The 18,495-nt window shown below is 53.9% G+C and overlaps 6 protein-coding genes and 2 non-coding genes across 8 annotated transcripts; 3 read left to right on the top strand and 5 right to left on the bottom strand.

Moving 5' to 3' along the window:
• Window positions 1-859: 859 nt before the first annotated feature.
• On the bottom strand, window positions 860-2,145 carry PHYSODRAFT_307679 (hypothetical protein; the record flags this gene model as incomplete). The annotated part of the gene is made up of 5 exons (XM_009540614.1): window positions 860-933; window positions 1,009-1,098; window positions 1,152-1,451; window positions 1,495-1,890; window positions 1,953-2,145. 5 exons carry the CDS (start codon window positions 2,143-2,145, stop codon window positions 860-862), a joined length of 1,053 nt encoding a protein of 350 aa, XP_009538909.1.
• A 1,408-nt stretch (window positions 2,146-3,553) lies between these two features.
• PHYSODRAFT_342227 (hypothetical protein) lies at window positions 3,554-5,896 on the bottom strand (the record flags this gene model as incomplete). Its single annotated transcript, XM_009540613.1, has 4 exons — window positions 3,554-4,153; window positions 4,552-5,061; window positions 5,109-5,255; window positions 5,342-5,896. The coding sequence occupies 4 exons, from the start codon at window positions 5,894-5,896 to the stop codon at window positions 3,554-3,556; spliced, it is 1,812 nt and encodes a 603-aa protein (XP_009538908.1).
• A 1,092-nt stretch (window positions 5,897-6,988) lies between these two features.
• PHYSODRAFT_534114 (hypothetical protein) lies at window positions 6,989-7,824 on the bottom strand (the record flags this gene model as incomplete). Its single annotated transcript, XM_009540612.1, is given in 3 exon segments — window positions 6,989-7,147; window positions 7,415-7,690; window positions 7,702-7,824. The coding sequence occupies 3 exon segments, from the start codon at window positions 7,822-7,824 to the stop codon at window positions 6,989-6,991; spliced, it is 558 nt and encodes a 185-aa protein (XP_009538907.1).
• A 1,503-nt stretch (window positions 7,825-9,327) lies between these two features.
• PHYSODRAFT_320081 (hypothetical protein) lies at window positions 9,328-9,943 on the bottom strand (the record flags this gene model as incomplete). The annotated part of the gene is made up of 2 exons (XM_009540611.1): window positions 9,328-9,771; window positions 9,857-9,943. The coding sequence occupies 2 exons, from the start codon at window positions 9,941-9,943 to the stop codon at window positions 9,328-9,330; spliced, it is 531 nt and encodes a 176-aa protein (XP_009538906.1).
• Window positions 9,944-10,270: 327 nt separating this feature from the next.
• PHYSODRAFT_t1563 lies at window positions 10,271-10,342 on the top strand. The gene has a single exon. It is a non-coding gene; the product is annotated as a tRNA-Met (tRNA).
• A 309-nt stretch (window positions 10,343-10,651) lies between these two features.
• PHYSODRAFT_261985 (hypothetical protein) lies at window positions 10,652-12,107 on the bottom strand (the record flags this gene model as incomplete). Its single annotated transcript, XM_009540610.1, has 2 exons — window positions 10,652-11,755; window positions 11,802-12,107. 2 exons carry the CDS (start codon window positions 12,105-12,107, stop codon window positions 10,652-10,654), a joined length of 1,410 nt encoding a protein of 469 aa, XP_009538905.1.
• Window positions 12,108-16,769: 4,662 nt separating this feature from the next.
• On the top strand, window positions 16,770-17,592 carry PHYSODRAFT_533783 (hypothetical protein; the record flags this gene model as incomplete). The annotated part of the gene is made up of 2 exons (XM_009540609.1): window positions 16,770-16,892; window positions 17,392-17,592. Coding segments are annotated over 2 exons (324 nt in total), but the record flags the coding sequence as incomplete, so codon positions are not given.
• Window positions 17,593-17,899: 307 nt separating this feature from the next.
• On the top strand, window positions 17,900-17,971 carry PHYSODRAFT_t1564. Its single transcript has one exon. It is a non-coding gene; the product is annotated as a tRNA-Asp (tRNA).
• Window positions 17,972-18,495: the final 524 nt, after the last annotated feature.

Raw genomic sequence — 18,495 nt, 5'->3', positions numbered from 1 at the left:
AGTCACTTGATCAATGTGCGCTCCATTGCGTCGACCCACGGTAGTAAGCGCCGTTGAGCATCCTGTAGCGAGGAAGTAGACTGGCTTATTGTCCATCCATGTGACGGCAGCCATATTCGAAAACACGCGAGACTGTGCAATGCGATAAGCGCCCCGAGGACCTCTTGGCTCATTCTTTTTGTAGAAGATGCTCGTGCAGAACCCAAGGCGATCCGTGCGGATGGTCCCGACGTGATAGAGGCCACGATCGAGAAGCAGCGAGGAGAGGAGAACACTTGTGTAAAAACGGTCTGTAATGATAAGTCGATTCCGTTGCCCTTAAAGAACATTGCGTAGCACCGCATTCTCACGGTAAAAGGTCCTGTCGATCACTTCTCTCCTTTGGTAGATCTCGGCCCTGTAGCAGTAGCCCGTCCCTGAGTCGCATGTCAGATAGCACTTTGTCCCCCACGGATGGGTTTTACCTTCAGATACTGCCGCATGGGGTTGAAACGGCTTCGCATAGGAATCATCCCCTCATCAAACGCGATTCGCGGTCCCACCGTCATTCCAGTCCTGAAGCTCTTATTGATTGCTTCGGCGACTGGCTTGATCTTCCACGTCTTCACTCGGCGCGCCTCCGGAGCGTCGTTGCTACTGAAGTGCAAATACCGAATGATTTCTTCAAACCGATGGCGCACCATATACATACCAAAGGTACCTTTTGGTACGGCGCCATGAGCGTTTGTAGCCCAGCGACGTGACAGTTTCCCACGGTGAGGGCATTGTGCACGTGCACAGAGCAGCCCGATGAACTTGACAAGCTCGTGGGGCTGGATCTCCTTGAACCTAGCCATCTCTCGCTGCCGTTGGGCGGCACTCATGGGTCTGAAGGCCGGGTTGCGAGCTCGTCGGCGCTGACTCCACTCTGCAAGCTGATCAGGAGAAGTTCCGCTGCCACAGTTGGTAGTCATTCGACGCATCGCGATGATCACCCACAAGTCTTTCGGAAGCATCAGGAAAAAAGACCTTCGAGATTGAGGCCGATAGCTTCGGCGGTGTCACTAGGAGCCGCTTGGTCTCGACTCAACTGAGCCGCTGGGAGCTGAATATCATGGCCTGTAGAATAAACGATAAGATAATTAGCTTCGTATACTTATCCTGTACCATACAGATAACACTTGCTCGAGCCGTCCAAGTGGACATCCACCCTTTGAGAGTATGAAGTCGCAGATCAGCCTTGGACAAATCTTCGGCACTTGCCGAAGCATACAGTAGACGTAGTAGATCGGGGTCGTCCTCGCTTGGTTCTTCACTCACTGTGTCAGGTATGGTGCCGTCATCGCTCTCGTCGCAGCTTTCACCGTCATTCGCATCGGGGAGGAAGATGCTATCGTCATCGCTAACCTCATCGTCAACGGAATAGTCCTCCTCGTCACCTGACCCGAGAAAAATACCGTCCTCAGCCGCAGCTACATCAGATGGTCCACTTGGTGAGGCCGACGATCGGCCTACAGGAGCTCGGCTTGATGGTGGCCGGGCCTGCCGTGGCCGTGGCAGATGCGCTGAGAGGTGATCTCTTGGTGGCTCCAGTGAATGCCGTGCTGGTGTCGTGATAGTGAGCACCCGTCGGGCCGATGTCACCGCTGCCAAAGACGGCGTTGAAGTTGGTGTAGTGGTTTGGGACGGTGTCGAAGCTGGCGTAGCCGTAGACGACGATATCGACGCGGGTGTAGCCAAAGCTGGAGATGCAGTACCAGTGCTGGAGCGCGCTCTTGCTGGGGTGTTTGGCCGTGAGTCCGGGAGATGAGGGGAATGGGTGAACGGCGTTGGAAGCGGTATTGGAGGCACAGTCGGCGGACCACCTCCCGACTTTGGTCGCTTTGTTGGTGGTTCCAGCGCGCCCGTAGACTTCATTCGGTCATTAGCATGCTACCCGAGTGTTCTAGTTTCACCAACATGTTAGACCTCACCTTGCTCGGGAACAATGCGCAGTAGTTCATCTTCTCCCCAAAATACATCAACCCGGCGCTCAGCGTTCGCCTTGTCGGCCCACCCGTTTGGCGTGTAGTACTTTGTAACAGTCGATAAGCCGCGCGGCGGCTGATGGCGCCATCCTCGAGCACGAAGGTTCCGCCACATTGCGGAGAAAGACAGCTCCGTCATGGTTGTCTCGAGACGTGAGCTCGACTTGGCGCGTTTCTGAATGAGACGTGAAGGGAGCGCGCCAGGTGCGTGCCTGAGAAGAGGATTTGCCCGCTATCGTACTACTGTCGGAATTATTGACCCGAGGTTAACTACAACACTCTGAAATTAATGTCAGCCAGGTGACTTGACGATTGTATGCCCTCATTTGATTTGATTATGCTCGTAATCCTATCCTGTATCTCAAAACGTTTATCCTGTAGGATACATCACGTGGTACCGAAAGGGTTAATGTCACCCCGCTCACTGTTTTGCACATAACTTTTTATTAGGCAATTAGTTTTGATATGTAAACGCATATCTGAAGAGAGCGCAATCTCTTCTGTTAGCAGACTGTTAAACTGAGCTCTACAGTAAACGAGAGCTCAATTAGGAGTTGCTGACTATTTGCAAGCCCATTCACGGCAGGACCAGTTTTCCTTCTCCATACCACCACTGTGAGAAAGAGGGGCAAGTGGACTTGATTAGCCTTGAGGGTTAGCCTCGATGGAGTCCCCCATATTTATCTATCCTACCACGGGACAAAACCTTATGAAAGGGGTAAAACCCGTCCTAAAGTAGGTCTCCTACGTAACTAATCAATCCCATAAACAAAATCTTGGCAGCGCTAGCTGCTCGGGGGCTCTGGGCTCTCAGGGGAAGAACGACGAGTGGCTGGCTGGCTCTTCGTTCTTCTCCGGTTCGGAAACCCACGGTTCGGGCGTTTGGTTCACACCACTCGTACCTAACCGACCACTTTCCTCCTTCATACCATCACTATGAGAAAGAGGGGCAAGTGGACTTGATTAGCCTTGAGGGTTAGCCTCGATGGAGTCCCCCCCCCCCCCCCCCCGAGTGGAGCAAGGGTGTTTTGCGACACTCCCATGGTGAGGCCTTGATCATGCTGCTTGCCGCGTCTTGAACCATACCAGGTTTCAGCCTTGTATACACCGAGAAGCATCAACTTGGCCATCGGCCCATCAGTCGGATCACTAGGTCACTCTTGCCGGCGGCAAGTAACGCACATGCACCCCCAATCCGAAGCGAATGTGTTGAATAGTCCTTTGAGGGAAGCCCCATGCCTCGCGCGGCGGCTTTGATGATGGTGGCAACGCGTGTCTTTTTGATCGTTTTCGTCCGCGATGTTGATGTTAGGAATGGTCCCAGCGACTTTCTCTCTCGAATCCATTGTTGTCGCACACGTAGACACGCTGTCGCAGCTAGCACTGGGCACAGTACCGAGTGTTTCGAACGGTAGTGACGGACTACCGTACCTTGGCCTATACGGTCACCTTTGTGTGACTCGAACATCACGTCCACTGAGTGCGCATCGCCGGACTCCGGTCCGGTCTGTACCCCACGGCGATCTCGCAGAACCACGTTGGCTGCTTTACTGAGTGCGCATCGTCGGACTCCGGTCCGGTCTGTACCTCACGGCGATCTCGCAGAACCACGTTGGCACGCAGTGCACACGGTCGCCGCTGCCGGAACGAGCCGTGGGAACCGGTCCCCATAGCTCCGAGCTACGGTCGAGAAAATAAAACCCCATCACAATCGAATCCCACACTAACCGAGACTCAGAGTCTGCGATGTCTATCTGCTCGTAGATTTTGAGCAGCATCTGAGTAGTAACTGGTTGCTTCCGCTCCACTTGGCTGTTGGTGCGCTTGTATCCCTGAGCGATAAGGTCAAATTCCGGGTCATGGTAGTTGAGCCGGGCATTCCGAACTGCCTTTTGCGCGAAGACCACCGCTGCCATTTTTCCGTCGAAGGTCTGATACTTGTTGCCGATCTTACTCCGGTTGTGTCCTTCGGAAGCACATACTCCGGCGAACAGTCCCACCATCCGTGCTTGTTGTGCCCTGGGCAGCTCGTCGATCCAGACCGGGAATCCGAAGTCGGTGCAGAAGGACTCCCAGAACTTGAAATTCCTGGTGTACCTCCCCAGTGTCCCCTCGGCGACGCTCGCTCGTTTGAGCTGCTGCGTCTTCTGTTCAACTCTTATCCGCTCGATATCTGTTCCAAATCGATACTATTAGTACTAATGTGCACGTCGCACGACCTGCACCATGCTTCGTGTAAGTAGGTGAGTGCAAAGTTGAGTCGAAATTGGGCCTGGCCCAATGCACAACGGCGCAATTCGTCTTGTGCTTCTGTATCGCTGCAGTTCATTATACGGATGATACTTGCGACGTCTCGAGAATCTGTGTGAATCCAAACTTGACGCCAGGCGCCGTTAATCGCCAGTTAGGGTCCCCAGCTCGACATCACTCTTTCTAAGCATCGAGCAACCCTGGCATGGTCTTCTGGATTGCCGAGGGGTTGGAATTCGACGCGTTCTCTGAGCTTCGTGCTCGTGATCATTACACTGCACCGATGGTTCTGTACCAGCCAGACTTCGTCGTAGCTTGGGGCTGTGTCGAATAGGCGCATCGGCATGCCTCTAAACTCGTTCTGGAATACGAGCTCGCTCCACCAGACCAAGTCCTTCTTGAGAAACTCAGTTAGTGACACGACTGACTGTCGTAGTCTCCGCAAGCTGTTCTGAACAGCTACTAGACTCTGAATGAAAGGTTTTGTAATCGGGATAAAGCTGATCACGTGTCGTAACACGCCCACCAGACTATCGAGTTGTTTCCTTGAGATCGCTCGTTTGCCAAGCAGGTTCAAAACCACTGCTTTGGTCTTGTCGATTTTCCTTTGAGGAACCGATACTACTTCGCTCGGGATATCCCAGTCAATTCCCGCCGCGTGGAACTCACGGGACCAGGTCCTAAACTTTCCTTCGTGCCAACCATCGGAACCGAATACGAGCTTGATGCCGTCTCTGAGACGTGTCTCTGCTTGTTTCAATCGATCACCAATATCGACCTCGATCAACACGATGTCATCGACCCACTGAAAAATCCAGAAGGGTTCTGTATATCCCAGTACCACCGGAGCACCCGAACGCTGGTAGTGTCGAACAGCTTGCCAAACACGGCAAAGAAGCCAGGGGACGCGGTCCAACCGAAAACAGCCATACCAGACACAATACCATGGTTCGTACTGCGGAAATTTCCCCCCGAACGCGGATGCATGACGCGCATGTACTGGAACATGGTGGAAGGCATCAGCAATATCCGCAATCATGGCGTAAATAGCGTATCCCGGATAACGGCGCCGAAGGTATGTACACGAACGGGTCCCACGTGGCGTCCGGGGACATTGAAGAATCTGTGTGGTCATTGACGGAAAGGCCCGTTGGGGCTGATAGATCGTGGATGATGCGGCCGTCCACGTCTAGGGGCAAATCCTTCTTGGGAACGAGCGCAAAGGGACTGGCATGAAATCCTGGGTCGGCTTCCAACGTAGCCAACGTGGCCACAATGCATCTTCCATGATAGTAGTCCGCGAGCAACTTGTGTGTCACGATTGAAGCTCCTTGGGTGGCTCCTGGGTAGTTAGGCGGCGACGGTCGGACACCGGTCCGAAGAACAGGGTCCACCCAATGTGGGACCAAGCCGTTCTCAGCAATGTTACACAGCAGCCCGAGTTGTGGATAGGAGGAAAGATGCAGGCGATATAGCCACGACCGGAGGGCCTTGTTCGGGCGGAAATCCTGAGAGGTTTGACCTCGAAACAACTCGAGGGTCCCGGCGATACCGAGGCGAGGGTCAGCAACGAGGCCGTCCAATATGTGGAGATCCACCTTCGGGGTCGTCAGCCGGCCCGGCGAAGCCGCCGTATTCATGGGAAAGCGGGCACCAACGCGATGAGCCCATCGACGAAGACTGGTAAATACGTCAGCGTTGGATACCGTTGATAACACACGAACGAGGACTGTAGAAATCGAACGGGGATGGTTGGTGGCGTGCCGACGTGTTGACCACGGGCGAAGCAGGAGGCAGGGTCACGGAAGGGTGGACATGGCTCCCGTCTATCTCAGGAACGAACCGAGCACGAATCAAGTGAGCCACTACCTCGAGTTCCCACAACACGAGCGACCAGGTCGCTGCAGCATGAGCATGACCATCGGATGGGGAGATACTGGATCCAGTTGAATAGGTAGTCAACACGAGGGGGCAAATACCCTGGCCGAATCGAGCTGGACACGGCCAACAAACGCCCGAATAGGACATAGCCCCACAAGGAGACGGCGTATCTATGGCCCAGTTGCACAGTGCATCGGCGGCGACGTTATAGTCGCGACTCACATGGTGAAAGTAAAATCGCGATCTGCCAGTGTCCATCGCACTGATAGCGGCCACCCAAGGGCGTAAACGCGGGTTACTGCAACGGAACTCCATGAGAACCAAACGAATAATTAGGCTGGAATCACCGAAAATGTGCGCGCGAGCTCTAGGGCAATTCCCCCGGAGCCATTGCAGGCATGCTAACAGGCCTTGGGCCTCCAAGACGTTGTTGGTCTGACCATCATCGAATGAGCGGGCTGCACAATGCAGAATGGAGTACGTCGCAGTCCAAACACCCCACCCAAATGCGCACTGACCGGTGGCAGAACGGCTACCACCGTCGAAGGCCGCGTATAGCACCTGGTGATCAAGTGGCAGTGAAGGTGTGGAACGCATAGAATCGCCGAGGCACAAAACGCTGGACGTCGGCTGAGATCCCAAATTTATGCCCGGCAAAGGTACATGAGTGGGTCGAGGTGGGGTGCGCTGGCGTTAGAAGGTAACGGTCCGTCCGACGGCATCCCTTCCGCCGTCGCATGCGGCACCGTTGCCCCGCAAGCGGAAGTCACATTGGTCGCGGGGGGACAGATAGAAGCTGAGTTCGTATTACCAGGTAATTAATATCGGCCTACATGCCCTCCCCAACAACTTCATGTCCGCTGTGGGTGGCCTTGTTTGAGCGGCCCGTGGGTAGATGTCACCCAGCGCAGGACATCCGGAGGTAGTTGACATAAAACGTGTCGGTTTGCACAGCGCTCGAACGTGCAATCCTTGACCACTTGGTATCGAACGCACACGGGTGCTCCATTCTCGGTCGGAATCTGATCCCGAATATTAGACGGGATGACCGATTGCTGGCGACCATGCGGCCCGTTGGGTTGGGTCCGCTGTCGGTCCGTAGTGCGGCCACGATTGGGTCCAGAACGATGCGCTCCTCGAGAGTTAGCTCCGTCGTGGCCATCATAGACAGACCGAAGGACGGCATCGTTTAAAACCCGGAGGCCGTACTGCTGTAACTCATGGGAATCCGGACGAAGCATCCGTGATGCGCGGGGCGCGAGATCTCGAGCGTGAACACCATGGCGAATGTCCTCAAATAGACTCGAAGAAACCGCTTGGTAGAGATTGCACATCGCGCTGAGTAGTTGCAATGGGGCCGGCCGCGGCACATGATGCAACGCGTGACCGTGAACCGCACGGAAGACGTCCACAACGGCGGACGGATACCATTCTGCAGCTGCGTCCTGGATGACGTGGAGGACGCGGTGGAGATGATCCGCTCTGCGAATGACATGCGCTGGGGCTGGTTCTTGGCCACCCCAGAGGGTATCATCGTGAACTACAGTCCGATCCTGACGAAAACCCCAGCATCCTCCGAGGACAAGAAGTGGTCAATGGGGCGGCTGTGAAATTTGACGGCGTACAGCATCTTGATTGACACTTTAGTTACCCGGTAACGGCCGCGGAGACGCTCCCGTTGAAGCATGGCGCAGGCACGGTCATGTGGATTCATTTGACGAAATCGTTCAAACTGATCGTAGTTACCTGAGGATTGTTCTGCTGGTCGTGGTCCCACGTGAGCAGTGTCGTGGACGATTGCCTCATTCTCAGAAGGTCGGAACAGACTGCTACCGGTCGGCCGGTATAGCGGTGGTGATCGGGCGCGGGATCGCGATCTCAGGCGGTCACGGCCGCGTGGGCCGTCTCGAGATGTTGAGCGCCGAGGTCGTGATGGCGACCGACTGCGACTGGCCGACAGGTTTGAACAACGCGGCGAGAGTAGACGGCGTCAGTGGAAAGTGTGACCCTGGGCCCTGTTGCTTCCCGAGCGGCTGCGAGGGCGACGCCTTGCATCCGGCGAATGGCTGCGCGAGCGTCTGTGCGGAGAACCTGAACGACTCGTAGATGCACGTTCACGACTTCTGGATAGACGTACATGAGGCCGGGCGCGACCACGACTGGTGCCACGGGTTTGCGGAGATTGGCTGTGTGAGCAGCGAGACCGCGGCCGCTGGGCCCGGCCGCGTGAACGAGAGCGCCGACGCGAGCGGTGCTCACGCCTGGCGTAGCCACGATGGTGCCTACGGTCACGGACGGGACTGGCGCGGTCGGAACGAGGTGAGCGAGAGCGAGATCGGCCACGACGCGAAGCACGCGAGACTCGAGGGGTCTCCCGCGAAGGAGAACGAGGAGAACGGCCGCGGGAGTGGGTACGTCTTCGAGACGCCATGATCTGTCTACGCTGAGGCGACCGTCGCGCCGAATTAACTTGGCTCGAATGGCATAGACCTCGTTGGTTCCGCCGTACTTCCAATCACAGGCGGGTCACTCGCAGGAGCATCTAGGGCCTGGGGCTGGAAGGGCACATGGGCCACGCGAGCCGGCAATCCTTGCTGCACTAATGACACGAGAGCCGAAACACGTGCCTCCATCGCACGGTGTTGTTCGCACTGCTCGTTAAACAGGGTGGTCATCATTGCGAGGCCAGCCGAAAGCTCCGGCGTCGTCGACGCTGCCGGTACCGAGCCAGTTGCCGGAAAACCCACCGACGGTAGGTAAGGTGGATTCCCCGCAGGAAGAGTATGTCCGCTCACAAGGGTAGGGAACATCACATCAACTGGTGTCAATAAAGTTTCTTCACGAGTCAATAATGATAAAGGTGAGCCCGGCTCAGATCGATCGTGAGCTGCGTGTTCATCGTCATAACTCGGCGGTGATGCCATGCCAAATGCATAATCGATAGGGCGAATGCTTGTCTTCTCACCCCGGGTAGTAACGTAGCACACCGAGCGTTGGCCGATGTCAACTGTTGCCTCCGTAGTAACGCGTGGGTGGGGGAATGCCTGTTGAAGCTTCACTCGAGTGGCGGCAGCCGATGTCGGAGTCGATGCGAGGGACGCTGACTACAAACCGGAGAACCGAGGAGGACGAAGCCCTGCAGGTAAGCCGTGGCAAAACCCAAGCATGAACTCAGGGGTGGGCCCGGACATCATCCAGCGGGATCGCAACGGTCGTTCTCGTAGTCGCGTACAGCCACGATACAGACGTAAGGGGAGCCTGGCTCCAAAAGAACATCACCGTCATCCACCAACGAGATCGCCGACGAGCGCTCATACGAGAGAACTTGGCCCCAGAGGTAGTCGTCCGACGTCTTCAGCACAAACTTGGTGTCACAGTAGGCGGACGCCACGTAGAACCTGACGAACCGCACAAACCGAAACACAGCCAGCAACGGCCGGGCTGACAGCTCGTCCGACAGGCCATGCGCTGGTTGGGTGAGGCGCCAGTACGGGATCCAATACGGCATATCTACGTGCTCGCGCAGAGTCGACGACACGTCGACACGACGCTGGCCAGGGAGCAGGAAGACCAGAGTGGCGAGCCAAGCCGGCCTGTGCACGCCATCGTCATCATCGACGAAAGGGCTGGGGCTCTAGCAGCTTCGTTTCGTGGCTCAACGTCGCATACACCGGGCCCGTCCAGTCGCCAGAGAGTTCATCAGGGCACTAAAGGCGGACCGTGCATCCGCCGAGGGATGGGCTGAGCGACACGACCCGGGGCGGGTTCGCCGGGGGCGGGGCTGACTTGTAAGCGACGACGTGCATCAAATTCTTGGCAGCGCTGGCTGCTCTCAGGGGAAGAACGACGAGTGGCTGGCTGGCTCTTCGTTCTTCTCCGGTTCGGAAACCCACGGTTCGGGCGTGTGGTTCACACCACTCGTACCTAACCGACCACTATCTGCCGCATTTTATCTGTGGTTTTGTAAGGGGGACAAATCTCTTTTTGCTCTCATGACAGCACCGAAACAACCTGTACAAAACGATTTGCACCCATTTGAAATCGTATAAGATAGGATATACGATATCACAATATGGTACACGATATTATGTGATTTGTGTATAAATATAGTCTGATTTGCGCTCAGAGGCAGCGCTGCCATAGCTTAGTGTTAAAGTCCTCGGATCATAACCGAGAGGACGGTGGTTCGATTCCACCTGGCAGCATTAACTCAACCCAAACACTAGTGTGCTAACTGTCAATTAGAACATTAGGGGGCTGTCACAGAACTGCGAATGCGACCGACGGCTGCCACCGAGTGAGCTGATTGACCGCCAGTATACTAAGTACCATGAGTCGGGTTCCCCTTCTGATAACGTTTTGAGATCGTCAAATCTCAAAAACCGGACATCACAGCGGGCCTAGGCATACAGAGGGATATCGTATCACTATAGAAAGTAGGAAATAAACAACAAAAACAATGAAGACAATGTGGTGGAAAATGCCCCAGCAAAAGCTTTTTTTCTTTGGTTATACTAAACTATCGCCTCCCACACAACTTGCTCCTGCTGGTTTGCCTCACCGTGCTTCGACGCAGACTGGAACTGCAGCTGCACAGGCTCCGGCACCGGAGACAGCACCCTCTTCGTCTTCGTCGCCTTCGTTGCCATCGGATCCTTCTTCGTCCTGGCTGCCTTTTTGAGCTTGCTCACCGGTTGTGCCATCGCTCCATGTGTTTCCTTGGTCAAAAGACGACCGGCGACCGTTGCTGTCTTGTGCACCCGCTTCTTGGACGGCGGTAGCACGAGCATCTCCTTCTGCACGACCTCCTTAATCCGGAGCCACACTGCCAGCTTCGTAGATGCGGGGGTCCCGTTGCGCCGGAAATTGTCGATGCACATGTCCATACGAGGCTTGGACGGAGGGAAAAGGACGCACCCAGCAAACCCCGCTTGGACGGTTTCACCCATCTTGCATCCTACCCATGCTGCGCTTGCCATCCGGATGGCTTCCTCTTTGTCGACCGAATTGCGTCCAGTCTCGCCAACGTAGATCTCGGTTAGGCGGCGTAGCTTCGCCTTGAACGACGAAAACACAGCGACATCCAGTGGTTGAAGCAGGTGGGTCGCGTTCGAAGGCAGCAATAACAGAAGCACGCCAACCCGAGCTGCCTCTAGGATGATCTCCACAGAGTAATGAGACGAACACCCATCCAGAATCAGGAGAAGAGGTCGCTGCACGTCCTTGGGCACGCTAGCCGAAAAAAAGCGCTGCCACTCAAGAAAGAGAAATCCATTCATGAACCCGGAGCTCGAGGTGGTGACGGCAGCTCCGGGTATGGCGCAGCCATCGAGACCTTCGAGCTTGACTGTCAACCCCGGCAGCACGAAATGCGGCACCATGCACCCCGACGCGCTGCCACACGCGACCAGCGTGAGGTGAAAATTGAGCGCAACGTCTTGGTGCCAAACGTTCTTGGAGCCTCGAACCGCCACGACACGCTTGGAGCCATTGTTGGTCTGGAACGCTGTTTCGTCCATGTTGAACACGCGAGACGCGTCCAACCGATTCTCGACCACAGCCTTGATCAACGAGCTAAAAACCTGCTCGAGATCGCTCTTGGTCACAGCGTTGCGGGCCTTTCGGGTGTCGCCCCATGAAGCGGTGGTACCACCCGCAACCAACCGTTTGACCAGTGGCCATGGAGCTCATGGTGCCGGCTTTGAAGATGATCTCCTTGCGACTTGCGGGGTGACCGACCAGTTGGCGCCCGACAATCCACTCGACCAAGCATGCCTCCGCTGGTTGCGAGAGCAGCGGATCCGGGCCATGACGAACAGGTGCGCGGAAGATGCCCATTTTCCCCTTCGCGACCCATATGGTAAGGGTCCGATACGGAATTGGGGTGCTGTCGCTGACACTGCGGGCGCTGTCGCCGGCGAGGACGCGCTTCACTGCAGAATTGAGATCTTCGATCTCGTACGCGGGCATTGTCGAGGTGGTCGCTGCGGGGTTGGTGGGTGGTTTGTAGGCTTCAGGAAATAGGAGACTGAGCTCAAACTGGCGGGAAATATGTCTTGGTCGTATACAGTTTGGCGGGTTTTACTGGCTGGTAGCGCTTACAGACTTTTTACCAATAGGTTTCTTTAAAAATATTTACGGCGTTCTAATTGGTTGAAGCTAAAGTGGCACGGAACTGGCAGATTGCACGCGACTGGCACCATACCTTAGAGCATCTCCAGCGGTAAGTCTTATCCTGAGTCTTTACGGCTCCTTTAACACTGGCTGACTGGGAATAGTGTACCACGTATGGCCTGTTTTCGGGACCCTGTCGAATTTGAGAGTTTCAAATATTTTTTAATGAACGCAGGGCTTAATCCATCTAACAGTGCACTTCCAAATATTTAAAATGAAGGTGATCTTGCACTTTGGCTCGCCCTAGGGCGCTAGCTATCGAAGGTCGAACGCTAGCACTAGGGCGTTTGTGAGGCAAGGTGGCCTCAGCTTTCGATAATGCAAATCATACAATAATAAAACGATATCATCTGATTGTTCTAAATTTGAGTGGTCTAATTGGTGGATGATGTTGCGATGTGACAACAGCAAGAGGGTCAAGTTGCTTTTCAGCGACTTCCGCACTTAGAAGTCATTTTCATCGACTAGCAGTAGAATTATGCGTTAAGTAAGATGAAACTTTATTGCATGTATGTAAGGACATGCTTTTAGCTTTGCTTTATCTCACATAGATTTTATAAAAAGGTAGGGACCAAATAGGCCAAATGCGTCCGAATCTATTGGGTGGATATCGGGCAACAGCAGATGCACACATACTGGTACACGAAGGTAATATCTCTTGGTGTAGTGTATGAGTAGTCGCTGTCATGTTTGGACAGCGCAATTGCGTCTTTGCTACTTTTGAAGAAGTAAAAAAATGCAAATCCCGAAAATCGGTACGCTTTTCCCAGTCAACCAGTGTTAACCCTTTAGCGATGAATTTTATACTTGGAATTTGTATGGATACCTCCCGATACAATACCTTAAAACATGGCTAGATGCATGGTTTTACGCCGCAACCCGCAAACCAAAATCGGACATAAGACTGGGTTTTGTTCGTACCTAATGTAAAACATGCTACTTAGCCATGTTTTGGTACGGTTACCGCCCCGACCCTTACTGGCTAAAATTATCCTTCAAAATTCTGATTGGAGCAATTTTGTAAAACATGCTCGTTAGCCATGTTTACACAGAACCATCGCAAAAGGGTGAAAACCCTTGTTTTAACAAGGGCCACCGATCCTGTGGATAGAAAAAGATCACCCAGCAAACGACCAAAATTAGCAGAAATCAGGATGCGGTTTTACCCAGAAAAAGACACAGCTGTCGTACCGCGTCGTTTCGGTTTTCTATGGCTTCACCTATAGACTGGGGTCTTCTTTAACACAGATTCTCGCCACGAGATGTGACGGTACCCCTGAACATCTGAGACCAACTACATCCGCACTTTACCGAATCGACCCCAAAGTGAGCCAAACCAAAGCCAAGTACTACCAAGGACTACAGCCGTCCGTAGGAACGATAACCTAGCTCACCTACGGAGAAACGAAAACCTACATGTGGCACATATGTAGCTACTTTAAGCGTGCCCATGCAAGTTGTGCTAGCCGTTAATTCATGACACTAATATTTAACAACACGATCAACGATATATCGTACGTTTTGCGGAGGTATCAATCCGGTACACATCAGCATTCGTGATTAGCGGTGTGGCTAAGTACCACCATGAAAATAACGGAAAGTGAGGCATGTTTTATCGACGACGCTGCGCCCCTAATTCCCCCGTAATAGATAACTACATTTTTTACGCATTGTACGCCACATTTTAGCTCTATATATACAGGTGCGTGCGATGCGTTGGTCGCTAATATGGATAAATGCTGTGACGGTGTTGAGACATTTTTACTTGGTTTTAATTAGCTATAGGGTACCGTCCCCGTGTCGACATATGATGTAGGCGCCGGGCGAAAATATGCGGTTGAGGCGCGCAACCGAGTTCTTGACCAGAGACTTCCCACCACCTCATTCTCGACCAAGGCCAGGTGAAAGCCGAAGCGGTCCATAAACCTCACACATATATCCTCGTTCGAATCACTTATGATAGAAACAGCAATGAAGCCCTTGGGGGCTTCTTGGGTCGCGACAAAACACTTGAATGTATTGATTGCGGTTTGGAGAGCAGGTTGCGAGTTAACGGGTGAGAGGTCTGGCAGCGCATACTGGTTCCGAATGTTCTGTCGGCAATAGCGCGAATATTCAAGGAAATGAGCAGTAAACTGGTGGTTGGTATGCGAAAAATCGGATGCTCGATACCTGCCCGACCCAACGAACCAGCGCCGAAAATAAACTGTCCAGGTGGGACAGACGCTCGAACAGAGCGCGTCGGGGGAGGATTGGTCAAGAAGGCGCCCGCCGACACATAGGAGGATCTGTGCAATTTCATGGACTGACTGTACTGCGGGTCCCAACGACTACCAAGGCACTGTGTTGCTGGTGCTAATGTGGTACTCATTCGGCCGTGCTCCCAACCTGGGATTCACCGTAAAGGGAAACCTGTCTATGAGTGCGGATGGGGATCGAGTTGTCCGTCGGTGTTCGGCCGACGCATCGTGTAAAGATGTTAGTGGGGCAATGCATCTCTCTCTTTCTTGACAAAAAAACAGCTTGATCATGTACCCTGATTATGCTATTGCGATGGCCCTGGTGATGCAGAACGCTTTGTGCGCACAGCTGGTGGTCTTGCCGCAAGCTGCGGGAGTATGACAGCCCCATTGTCGTGCCACTAGCTGAAGCTCTGGTTGCCTGCGAGAATGATGTTGAGTCAAGCGGAGTGCTTCAGAAAAAGAAGAAAAAACAGCCTGTAGATAACATGAAGATCCAACGCCTACGTGAAACCGATAAACCTACAGAGATGACAATTCCAACCTTGGCGTCTTACTCGTTCCGATGCGGCGGAGTTCAGCACGCAACCAGTGATCCACTGTTCAGTGCCCAGGCGATTTTCGATCATGGTTTGTGGGACTTGGCGGCTACCAACAATGTTTTTGCTTACGTAATAAACACTACCAGTGGAGACCAAAAAAGGAGCGGGTGTTTTCAGTGGGCAGGACTCCATCAAGAAACCACTGGTCACAACCCTCTCTACACAATGCGCATGTACATTTCCTGGGTGCGCGAATGTCTGCTGATGTTGGGTTTATTGTAAGCTCAATTATTCATGTGGAGCTTCAAAAAAGTCAACACGACCGAGCCTTTCTCCCACGCGACTTCGGTACGTAGCGGTATTCTATCAATGCGCTTGTGGTGGCACCGCGGTACCGATACACTTATGGAGCAGTCACCCTGACCAATGACTCCCTGATGCTTCCGACGGGTTACCCGCTCGGTCGAGGCTCGATTTATGACTATCAGCTAGCCGATGATAAAGTATGGTGGTTGACCCTCCTTTAAGGCTCCGCGGCTGTTAGGTTCGAGTGGTACGCAAAACGCCTCGTATGCGGGATATGTGTGCGGATCAGACCTACCATGAACCCATGAAGCTCTTCTTAACGAACGGGTTTGAGCTGGACTCACCGGCTTCTGACTACATCGACCAAGTCGTCCACGCCGAGATTGAGGTCGACGCCGAATGTTCAGATTTATCGAAGATCACAAAGGCTAGAGTAAACGTGGATCGGCCGTAATCAAGCAACGGCGAGAGCAAGTTCAACCTTCTTGTAGATGTGTGGGGTCCCCGCGTTGCGCTGGTTGGCGTAACGGATCGAGCACCTCGGAGAACAGAAGGGTTGTTTATACTGAAATTTTGGGTTTCAGGTTTGTAGAGTGGGGCTAGAATAAATACTACAAATATCGAGCCTTCATCTGGCTGTGAAATCGTACAATTTTACATGAATGGTTAGTGTTCGTCGCTTTCGGTGCAGCGTTACTGTCCTTCTCACTTTTGCCGGTGATTAGCAACTTACGGTCAATAGCGCCAAGTTCGTCGGAATCAAGGTCAAGCCCTTGTGCGGTGGAAATGTGTGGTGTTGACCGAAAGCTGCTGCCGGTACGGGCTACCCCTACCTCTTCTCGCGTGAGCGGTCGACTCCAGCGCGCGCTGCTCGCGCTGGATGACAAAGTCAGGGCGCCGATGCGTACATTGAACTGTTTGGAAACATATTCGCCGTTTATAACAAGACGGTTGAGATGGTTCCGTTCATTGTGGTGGGCAACTGCAACTCCAACCCCAGCATCGCTACGAAATTCGGCGTCTCATTGGTTGGTTGTGTCACACCGGTTTAAACTGGTGGTTAAAACATTCTCAGTGGGGCACGAGTCACTGTCACAAACGGTTAACAATCTAGTATCTCAGCTGCACCAGCCAAACAACGCCGTCGAGCTCCGCAATCTGTCTCCCATCCGCGCCAAGAAACACAACGCGGCGCGCTGGTCGTCAACCTACGACGTTCTAGAACGCTGCGTGGGCCTGAGGCCGCACATCCGAGCCGTGGAGGCCGTGAAAGAGACGATCTTCCTACCAGCAGTGAGCACAAGCAGCTGGGCGACGTGCTGCATAACTTACGTAACTTCGACAGTATGTACAAGTGGCTGTAGTGCGAATCGTCGACCGTGAGAGAGGTATGTCTTCTGGTTGGCTCGGTTGTGGCTGGCTACCCAATTATGGGTGAGTACCCGAAACCTACGTTTAGAATTCTGCAGTCGCCCGTATTTGAGAACGGCCTCGTAAAATTGGCTGCTGGTGAGAACGGATTGCTGTACTTCCAGTTGCGACCGACTTCGCCGCGTCGACTTTGCGTTCATGATGTTCCAGGTCTGCGCAAATGTGTACTTTTCGAGGAACATGACGTCCCAACCCGCGGCCACCCAGGACAAGCGAAGACTTTGCTTCATGTCCTTGAAAAATTCTATTGGAAGGGCATGGCTGCGACGGTCGACCACTACGTTGCGTCGTGCGAGCTCTGCCAGCGCAAGAAAGCTGTGCGTGGAAAAGCTGTGGAACTTTTCATCCTGAGCAAAGATGGTTGGACATCAGTATGGACTCCTGACACCACTTCCCATCACCACTACCGGCTACGATGCGGTGCTCTATTTACACAGGAGGCTGTGACGCTAAAGCGACTGGAGCGCCCACAAACTGAGGTGCAACCACGCGCGACTACAGGCAAATTCGGGGGTCAGAGCGAGACTATGCTGCGCTGATCATCCGGTAGGGCGTCGGCAGGAACAAGTGTGGCAACGGAGAGTGTCTGACGTACGTCGCCTGGTGGCAATGGTGCTGCCAACGTCCAAAACGTGCGAGCGACTATTTTCGGAGTGCAACCGGGTGTTGGCCCCGCATCATTGCGGTTTGCTTCCTGTAACTGAGATACTCGCATTCCAGTGCACTAAAAAGGCTATTTGGGACGTCACCACACTGGTATAGGTACGTCGTAATGGGCACATGGATTAAGCCACGGCATTTAACACCTATTAGGAGGAATTGTCAACCGTTGCGACGTACTTAATTTTATTATTGGTATTCCCAAGTCTAATACGTCCTAAAAAGTAGTCGTACGCGGCAGGCTGTAGCGCGTTCCGTACGAACGCTGTCGGCCCGTGCGAGCGATGTCGGCGTGGCGGGGGCGGTCTGTGAGCGGTCCGATGTGTGGTAGTGTGTGTGTGAGGTGTTTTGTTGTTGTAAATGGTTGTTTTTGGTTGCAACGCGGTGAGGGTGTTGTTCTCTGTACGAATTCTCGTTAGTATAGTGGTTAGTATACCCGCCTGTCACGCGGGTGACCCGGGTTCAATTCCCGGACGGGAAGCTTCTTTTGCTGCCACCTGCTCCACTCGCTCTGCTTGCTCCTTTGCGCCCGTTGCACACTTCGCGCAGCTGCCCAGCCGTCCTGGACCCTGCCTGGCCGCTGCTTTGGTCCTGGGCGCGCTTGTCGCGGTCAGCACAACCGGTGGGAATCGACCGGGGACCCTAGGAGCATCGTCGGCGATGGTTTCTGCGGGAGTGTTCGGGCGCGGTGTGGCGCTCGCTGGGCGGTAGCAGGGTCTGTGTGGAGCGTGCCTGGGTGTTGGCAATCGACATACGAGCTGGATTGACGCTGTACCGAAGGCGACGAGTGGTCGTGCGCGGCAGGCTGTAGCGCGTTCCGTACGAACGCTGTCGGCCCGTGCGAGCGATGTCGGCGTGGCGGGGGCGGTCTGTGAGCGGTCCGATGTGTGGTAGTGTGTGTGTGAGGTGTTTTGTTGTTGTAAATGGTTGTTTTTGGTTGCAACGCGGTGAGGGTGTTGTTCTTTGTACGAATTCTCGTTAGTATAGTGGTTAGTATACCCGCCT

Source organism: Phytophthora sojae, assembly GCF_000149755.1.
Source record: "Phytophthora sojae unplaced genomic scaffold PHYSOscaffold_16, whole genome shotgun sequence".
Taxonomy (NCBI): domain Eukaryota; phylum Oomycota; class Peronosporomycetes; order Peronosporales; family Peronosporaceae; genus Phytophthora; species Phytophthora sojae.
This window is presented reverse-complemented; position numbering and strand designations above follow the sequence as displayed.